General features: G+C 33.1%; 3 protein-coding genes across 4 annotated transcripts; 2 read left to right on the top strand and 1 right to left on the bottom strand.

Annotated features, from left to right (window-relative positions):
• Nucleotides 1–1,757: 1,757 nt before the first annotated feature.
• Nucleotides 1,758–3,727, top strand: LOC115235617 (homeobox protein Hox-A1-like; the record flags this gene model as incomplete). Its single annotated transcript, XM_029807520.1, has 1 exon — nt 1,758–3,727. A coding segment is annotated over one exon (495 nt), but the record flags the coding sequence as incomplete, so codon positions are not given.
• Nucleotides 3,728–5,076: 1,349 nt separating this feature from the next.
• On the top strand, nt 5,077–5,826 carry LOC115235590. Its single transcript, XM_029807485.1, has 2 exons — nt 5,077–5,336; nt 5,463–5,826. Exons 1-2 carry the CDS (start codon nt 5,214–5,216, stop codon nt 5,685–5,687), a joined length of 348 nt encoding a protein of 115 aa, XP_029663345.1. The 5' UTR covers nt 5,077–5,213; the 3' UTR covers nt 5,688–5,826.
• Nucleotides 5,827–5,843: 17 nt separating this feature from the next.
• Nucleotides 5,844–7,474, bottom strand: LOC115235588 (mitochondrial import inner membrane translocase subunit Tim17-B-like). Of its 2 annotated transcripts, none has more exons than XM_029807483.1 (2): nt 7,083–7,474; nt 5,844–6,631 (listed from the first exon to the last, which is right to left on the bottom strand). In XM_029807483.1, exon 2 carries the CDS (start codon nt 6,618–6,620, stop codon nt 6,129–6,131), a length of 492 nt encoding a protein of 163 aa, XP_029663343.1. In that variant the 5' UTR covers nt 6,621–6,631; nt 7,083–7,474; the 3' UTR covers nt 5,844–6,128. The 2 variants fall into 2 exon arrangements, with proteins under 2 accessions (XP_029663343.1, XP_029663344.1); XM_029807484.1 differs by having other exon boundaries at nt 6,947–7,393.
• Between the last annotated feature and the right edge of the window lie 1,580 nt (nt 7,475–9,054).

Here is a 9,054-nt window from a genome sequence, read left to right as displayed (position 1 = left end):
AGAGAGAGAGAGAGAGAGAGAGAGAGAGAGAGAGAGAGAGAGAGAGAGAGAGAGAGAGAGAGAGAGAGAGAGAGAGAGAGAGAGAGAGAGAGAGAGAGAGAGAGAGAGAGAGAGAGAGAGAGAGAGAGAGAGAGAGAGAGAGAGAGAGAGAGAGAGAGAGAGAGAGAGAGAGAGAGAGAGAGAGAGAGAGAGAGAGAGAGAGAGAGAGAGAGAGAGAGAGAGAGAGAGAGAGAGAGAGAGAGAGAGAGAGAGAGAGAGAGAGAGAGAGAGAGAGAGAGAGAGAGAGAGAGAGAGAGAGAGAGAGAGAGAGAGAGAGAGAGAGAGAGAGAGAGAGAGAGAGAGAGAGAGAGAGAGAGAGAGAGAGAGAGAGAGAGAGAGAGAGAGAGAGAGAGAGAGAGAGAGAGAGAGAGAGAGAGAGAGAGAGAGAGAGAGAGAGAGAGAGAGAGAGAGAGAGAGAGAGAGAGAGAGAGAGAGAGAGAGAGAGAGAGAGAGAGAGAGAGAGAGAGAGAGAGAGAGAGAGAGAGAGAGAGAGAGAGAGAGAGAGAGAGAGAGAGAGAGAGAGAGAGAGAGAGAGAGAGAGAGAGAGAGAGAGAGAGAGAAAGATGCCAGAATATTATAATTTCTTTGGAGCAGATAAAAAGAACAAAAATGTATTACAAAAATATTGAAGGGCGAAGCTAAAGATGTCGAAGGAAAATGTACATAATGGGGAAGACGTGACTTTAAGGCGGTGGCTTGACAGTTTCGTCCATCCCCTGCCATTAAGTAAATTGATTGCTACATACCGTAGTCTAAATAACAATCTAATTTTCATAATGTATCCTCGTCCTCTGCCTAAAGCGCGTCACTTTTGTCCTCAATATTTTAATTGCATCATCTGTCTCCCAAACCAAAAATTTATCTGCGTTGTAAAATAGTCGGAATGAATTGAATATTAAAAATCGTACCATATGTAAAACATCGATAAAGCGAAAAAATCAAAAATTTCACGTAACGGCGCTGTAACTGCGGATGTTTATTCTACAGCTGATGCAATTTGATCCAGATTTAGGGGATCAACCCTATCGTTCCTTCAGCTTTGCACAGGTCATCTCCCTAAAACTGCTTTCCCCGGGTAGTGACCAGCTGTTATGGCCGGCAAACGACTGTCACTTAAGGATTTGACTTGATCTTGATTCGACACATATTACGTCCACGTCTGTTGTACGTTCTATCATACTTACAATTAGAAGATTACATCCAAATTGAAAACACATAGCAGAAACGTCTGCATTCAATGAGGATATCGCTTTTGTTACTATATTTGATATTATTTTATAAACCGTTTTATCTCCCATACAAGAATATTCTATTACTTCAATTAATACTTTACTTATTTGAACACGAGATGTTTCCACATTAGTTACTTAAGAGATATGCGTATGTCGTTTTCAATAAATTTGTCCTAAGCAAGTCTCTGACAGACAAAAATCCTTTCATAAATATTTCGACAATTAAACTCTAAATTTTAATCGCAATGAAATACAATATAATTGAATTTATATGGAAATTAAGATCTTCTTATCCTATATTATTGATCTCTTTGAAGTTTTCCTTGTGAAAAGCATTATTTTATTTTCAATTGCTCAATGTTCGCTGAAAAAATTGATTATAAATTAATCAAGATAAATATGCCAACAATATTCAGTCAATCAATTCAAACCAATGTCTGTATAATTAGTGTACGCCTTATTTTATTATAGCAAAAATAAAAATTTTTTGTTTCAGCGACCAAAGCGAATCCGAATGCGATCGAGTACGGTGGCGGTACAGTTGCGGGGCCAAGCTCCTCGGTATACGGAAGTACCGCCAGTGGAACAGTGAGTTGTATCGCCGGTTCGTTGGCCGGTATCGCCGGTAGCTTCAACAATACCGGACGCACAAACTTCACGAATAAACAACTGACCGAACTGGAGAAGGAGTTTCATTTCAACAAGTACCTGACGCGAGCGAGACGCATCGAGATCGCTTCCGCGCTGCAGCTTAACGAGACGCAGGTGAAGATCTGGTTCCAGAACAGGCGTATGAAGCAGAAGAAGCGCATGAAGGAAGGCCTGATACCGGCGGATAGCACGAATGTGACGGCTTTGAGCGGTGCCAGGAGCAGCAGCAACTCACCGACGGGCTCGTCCAGCCACGAGATCGGCGGCCTCGGTTTATCCAGCTTCACCAGCGACAACAGTAGGGAATCACCTCCATCTTCCAAGGATTGACGCGATTTTTGCTGCAGTAATGAACGGCACTATAATCTATGATTCGATATCTGATCGCAAAGCTCTGCTCCGGTGATATCGAAAAGATAGAAGTTTAATGAGAATCGTGACAATTTACTGCAGCCATACACAAACCACTTTCTAATTTATTCTTTCAGGCTGCATCGTGAATGTAATACCGTGGACTTATAAAATGAGTAATGTCATTCTGTATCTTGAAAGTAGAGGTATGTGATATATGTGTATATACGGGAGACACGTCTCTATCTTCCCGTTTCTAAACTATAAACGGGAAGATAAAAATAAACTATAATGTGACATTGGTTTCTCTAATTCCATTATTGTACGGATGATACCGACTACAGAAGTGGCGTGTAGCTTCAAAAAAGTTCAATACGGTACTATATTGCATTCCGGAGCATGTTTTCTTCATCCTGAATTTCTTCTTTCAATCAGTGCATTAAATGTTAAGTTGTATATTAATTTTCCGTATTATTTATTTTATATATTTAATTTATAGTCTTCAATGCGTCTTGTAAAATTATATGTATAAGTTTGAAAATTTCAATTCAAATTTTCCAATGTTACCATGTACCTCAGTTCATATTCATAGAGCGATATTTATAGTTGTAAATTTTAAATGCTGCTGTGTGATTGAACATCCTTTATATTTCTAATTAATTTATAGTTTTAGTTTTCTAAAAAATTTCAAGATATACTACTCATCTAATTCTTCCGATACATTTACATTAATATAAATATAGCGATTATATTCCAAATTTTTTACCTGCTCTCAAATGTCAAAAACTAGTACTTAATGTATAATTTTCTCTATCATCCGACCGTAATAAATTTTATTTTAATGTACAATTGTAAATGAAATTTTCTAATTCAAGTATACGAAATGAATAAACAAGTTAAGAAATTAATAAGGGTCTAAAGTTTCAAAGTTGTAAAATGAATAAAATAACATCTATTACGTCACATTTCCACGTGAAGGATGATAGCGATTGAATTCTATCATCCGATCATTTCTTAACCCTTCCAGTACCTTGTAATCAATAAATTTTCCATAACTTTTAATAATTTCTTTCAAAAATCCAATTTGTATTTTGTTTTCTTTCTGTATCTAATCAGTATGCAATGTTTAGAACTATATGCACTATTACAATAATAAAGACAATTTATAGCACACACTATATATATACCTATTAAATAATAAAATTACAGATATTTAAATTAACGAAATAGATATTTCTCACGGATTTTCTTCATTTTTAAAACTAAACTAAAAATAACGAAAAAGTATTTCAGAAAAGACCTCTATATTCAATCTGATACTGGAAGAGTTAGCTTTATTTATCTTACTGTGGAATGTTTATAGTAGTCTTGAACATTATGAAACAATCCCTAAATGTTAAAATGTTAAAATATCGTTGTCGGAGAAGTATAATAGAGAATATATTGCGCCAATTTGACTCTCAATTAAAAAGGATTTATAGAATGAAATAATTTATAATTGATTATTCTATTGATTGTTCGCAGATAGGAAATTTCGGCCAATCCTAAAGCGGTAAATTAGGCCAATGTCTTTATAACATTTATCTTGGTGCGCGATAACGCAATAGTGGATAGAAATATCTTTGATAATCACAAGATCTCGCGAGAGTAATTGTCTAATCGGAAATAGCCTAATGACTGTAGATCTCTTTCTCTTTCAATACAATTTCCGCCCAAGAGTTGTGTGCATGTATTTATATGTAAATAATATTCTACACAAAAACTATGGGCCAATAAAATTAATCGATAAATCCTACATAAACGGAAGTTCCACAAAACGGAATATTATGATATAAATCCTCATTATCTCCCAACAATAAGAATTTAATTATATAAAGACAACATAATTGCATGCGGACTGGAAACTCGCATCCTATTCAAATTAATTCGCACGTTTAAACACATACAAAAAAAAAAAATTAGGATAATCGTACATATTTATGTGAATTACATAAATGGTGGTCCATTTGCTCTGTACCTAAAAACATTCCTATTATATTAAAGTGTCATTAGCCTATAATACCATGTAGATCTTTGTAGAAAGAATAAAATATTATTGTATTAATTGATGAAGCTCTTCATTTACGCTGTCCCCCAGATCAGGAAATTTTTATGTGTCGGAATAAATTTTTTCGTTTACAAAATTCGTCAAAAAGATATTGTATACATTTTTATTTCGTTATTTATATTATCGTCTGCAGATTAAGCAATAGAGATGTTGGAATTATGTGTTATTTTTTATATTATCTTTATGTGTAATATATATAAGAGAGGGATATTAAAAACTCTCTCTCTTTCTCTCTCTTATATAAATACACACACGCACGCACATATGTACACATCTACATATCGACCGTTGCATATATACTGAAATTGGCAGTCATGCTTTAGATGGCGTTTACTTACGATAAAGGAAGAGTCACTTGATGAGTAAAGCACATAATCTTCGACTGCATATTTACTCCGCAATTTCTGCCAAAGCTGATTCCAAAAACGTTATAAAATTACCTATAATGTAATGAAATTTGTCAAATAACATTTTTCTATATAACAGCAATATTATTAAATATAATAGAGATTCACCCTTGACTGCACACAAGACACAAGCATTGTCCCAGAGTAAATATGGCGGCTCGGTACCGGTGTGTTCGGCAAAACACTACTATTGAAATTTACTTTCGGCTCTGATTGGTAGATCTGAAAGTAATACACCAATCAGAATTGTTCACTCAACGGCTGCGTTATATTTTCGCAAATTTGTAGAGACTCTAGTTTGCTCCTTGAAAATAGTTGAACGATTATGTATATATTGCATGTTGCCAAACACAGTTGCAGTGAGTTATGGACTATTATATCAAGTAATGTGTAATATTTTAAAAATCAATAGAAAAATCTACAACAATGAGTAAGGAAGCACGACTCTCTTCAATTGATATGGCGCAATATCGTGAGCGATTGCTGAATCAAAAAGAATTTTTGACTGACATATTATCTAAGATTGAGAAACAAATACTCGCCTTACAGGTATATCTGCAGAGAAAAATTTAGATATTTAAATATATAATTAAAATCAGAGGCGCTTTTTAATCTATAATTCTGATACACAAATGAGAAGAAAATAAGAATAACATTTCAAAAATTCTTTGATAGGTTGAGCGATTACATTTGAGAAACTCTCTACTTGGGTCCAAATGTTCAGGACAAGAAATATTGCCAGATGTGTCAATAAGAAATAACTATGTGAAGATTGAGCCAGTAACAAAGGATTCAAATGATCTAACACAACAAAAATTAGATTTATCCATAGAACCATCTCTAAATGATTTCGAGGAATTTGAAGACGACGACCTAGACTTCCTGGCTCCATCCCCTTAACATGCTTAAATTTAGTTTTATTACTGATTATGCTATATTAATACTATGAAAAGATTAATTATTCTTTAGCATGTATATATTTTATACAAATGTGAAGTATTAATCAATAATTTATAATAAAATGCACTATAAAGGTGATCTAATATCTGTGCATTCACTTTTGTTATTTATATTTTATAAGTATTTACAGGAGATATATTCTTACATAAAGTATCATGTTTGGTATCTTAACTAGAAGGTTGAAAGAATTACAGTGGCAAATAAGAAAACAAAATATTATTTGATATTAAGTCTAAGATCTTGAGGCTGCATACAAATTTAACACTGGCAAAAAGAAACACTCAAGTATATTCTGTTGTAAAATATTGCTGGAAAGAATATGTCATTATACTTGAACATTTCATTCTAATTTGAAATAAGTCTAATCAATTTGTTTGAACATTATGATGGATAGCCTTGTGGAGGTGGGCCGAATTGCGATGGATCTTCAACCAGTGATGGTGGTTTAAACTGTTCAGCAGAGAGACGTGTAAAGCAAATTCCTACACCTTCTATCAGAGCCAATAACACTCCACCAATGATCGCACTGCCTACCATTGCTGGCAGCCCATTTCTTGCGGCTAAAATTCCACCAGTTGCAGCCCCGCTAATAATAGAATTATAAGGATCTTCCTTTCCTCCCCTAAAGTGAACTAATGTGCAATCAATTGTGGAGAACATCCCACCCCATACTGCAAAATTTCCAGCAATTATGGGTGCTCTCTGTCTGATTGCTACAACACTGCCCGTAAAACGCTGTTTCCATCCACTTGGTGCATTGCGGAAACCTTTGATACTTTGAAAGATTGCTCCACCTATGACACCCATCGTGAAGGCACCACCGCAGTCGTCCACTATTCGCCAGGGACATGGTTCTCTTGCATATTCTTCCATTCTATAGAGATCTGTTATAAAATATGGAAGGATAAATTTACTGAAGAAACAATTATTATATAGATGATAATTTATCATAATTATAATAAAATAATATGATTTTAATAAAGCAAGAATGAATTTCATGGAATTATAGCAAATTTATCATTACTACTTCTGTCACATCATTTTATTGTTTTGTCAGTTACATATAAAAAAAAATTAACTTAAAAAAAAATTAAATTAATAGCAATATTTTTAATGTATTGAAAAATGAATTTAAAATAATGCATTATGTAAGATCGTATAGTTATATCTTGCCAAGCAACAATTACAAGTTATCGTACTTATAGGATAAGTGAGGTTAAAGCAGCATTTCTCGTCGTTTCAAAGCTAAAGCACACATAACATCTTTCGAAATTTCGTTACATATCAATGGCAAATCACATCCTTGCGAGCAAAACAACTTATTCTGACATTTACCGTATAATTCGATACCGTTGAATCGATTCGAGTTCGAGCCGAAGCGCAAAAATCCAACACGCCACTTCGTCCACTACGCGAAAGGAATGGCGAGACGGCGTGACATTCCGGGCAAACATAACCTCCTTACTACAGCACCGACAGCCGACAGATATGAACGGATCCTTTTCTTTCAATCTGTAATCTGTTTCAATTGATACATGTCGAAATTGCTGTCACTATGGCATCAGACACAAGACAAATATGATGACAGAGAGCAATACTCTATATCATATTAAATCATATTAGATTATATACGTTTTTAATTTATTTATGTAGAAATTTTAAAATCATGTATATTTCATATATAATTCCAGAGAAAAGCCTGAGAGAGTGAGAGGCCACGCGCCACGCCGCCGTTTTTTGAAAGACGCCTTTTCTAGCTCGTACAGTAGCGTCAACTAGATCCATTTTAGAACTGGCGGAACTACATGGCCAGATTTATTTTTTGGTGCCACGGTAAAACGGCCGTGCTAAATATACATAATTGTGGATCAAAAATGCGGAGAAATATTATGGATTATTAATGTTTTATTAACTGCGCGTGATGTTTTGTCATTCTATGTATATACTACAGCGATAATAAATTATAATTAAAGTATTTTTATGTATATAAAATAAAATAAATGTTCTTAAATAAATTTTCTTAATCATTTTTTTCCTAATTTTTAAATATAATGTGTAGAAGATATTTACAATAAATTGCTCTTTTCTTAACTTTGAAACAAAAGTATTAAGCATTTTAAACATTATTAAATTATGCTTTTAAGTTATTTAGCTTTTATTATTAATTTTTTTTATAATTATATTATTTAATTAATTTTTAAATTTATGAATTCAGTTGGATGCACTAGTACTCACCGATGTACATTAAATGCTATTATTAGACAAATTTATATAAGTATAATTAATTATATTTTTCCATGGTTTTAACTGTGTTCTATTGTTTTTTTAAGGAAGTTTAATTGTTGACAGCGTGACACTATCAGCTGTCAGATTTCGCAAAATGTCAAAAAATCACGGTGTCTTATACAATATTGTTTTTTTAACGTATAAAATGTTAAGAGTATTTTTTCTATCTTGTAGAATTTCATTCAGAATTTTAATTAAAAGGCCGGAAATCCGAAAATACTTTTTTCGGGAGATTTATATTTATATTTATACGACATTAATTTCAAAAATGATTGAAGCTCCCTTTTCTCTATTATTATCTTTTTTACTTTTATTTTATTTTAAAATATTAATATAAAAAATATAACTACAGTATCTCTCTTAGTCTGACTCTTCCCCTTCGACCTGTCCGGCATGGGTGACCCTACCGGTAACTATTAGCGTTTTTGAGTGAAGCAAGTTTGATCGCTTTGAGAGCGATTAAAGCCAATTTACTATGAATATATATTTGACCAAAAATAAGTTTTGAGAGAATCTGATTAATATGAATAATATAAAGTACGTTCTCCATTTTTGACGTTATTTTGTCTTTAAAATACAAGATTCTTTGCCGTGATTAATCAATCAAATGATTACTAAAGTATTTCATTTATTAATCTATAAAATAATTCAAGTATTCCTAATAATCCAAGACGGAGTATATGACGTCATTAATCGATCTCAGAACGATTAAACTTGCTTCATTCGAAAACGCTATACATTACCGCCGGCATAGCTCTCAGGTTCATTAGAGCACACAAACCTCCTCACCCGACAAATGCCTTCGTTAAGGTGGAGATATCATCAAGGAGGAAAAATTTTTATTTTAATTTTTTTTTGATATATAGGTTTTTTTTAATAAACAGATTTTACAAATATGTCAAATAAAAAATATAATACACGAAGAATGATATAAAATGTATATATTATATAATTAGAAATTACATAATGTATAATTATAAAATATATTACAAAAAATTTTTAAATATATTATACAAAATAT

This window comes from Formica exsecta, unplaced genomic scaffold (genome assembly GCF_003651465.1).
Source record: "Formica exsecta isolate Colony F162 unplaced genomic scaffold, ASM365146v1 scaffold228, whole genome shotgun sequence".
In the NCBI taxonomy this organism is placed as follows: domain Eukaryota; kingdom Metazoa; phylum Arthropoda; class Insecta; order Hymenoptera; family Formicidae; genus Formica; species Formica exsecta.
Note: the sequence above shows the minus strand (reverse complement) of the source record. Positions and strands in the feature narration are given on the sequence as shown.

Bases quoted from the DNA above. Each gene is read 5' to 3' on its own strand.
- LOC115235590 (XM_029807485.1), top strand. From the start codon at position 5,214: ATGAGTAAGGAAGCACGACTCTCTTCAATTGATATGGCGCAATATCGT. The intron at 5,337-5,462 runs GTATATCTGCAG...ATTCTTTGATAG, and splicing joins AACAAATACTCGCCTTACAG to GTTGAGCGATTACATTTGAG.
- LOC115235588 (XM_029807483.1), bottom strand. From the start codon at position 6,620: ATGGAAGAATATGCAAGAGAACCATGTCCCTGGCGAATAGTGGACGAC.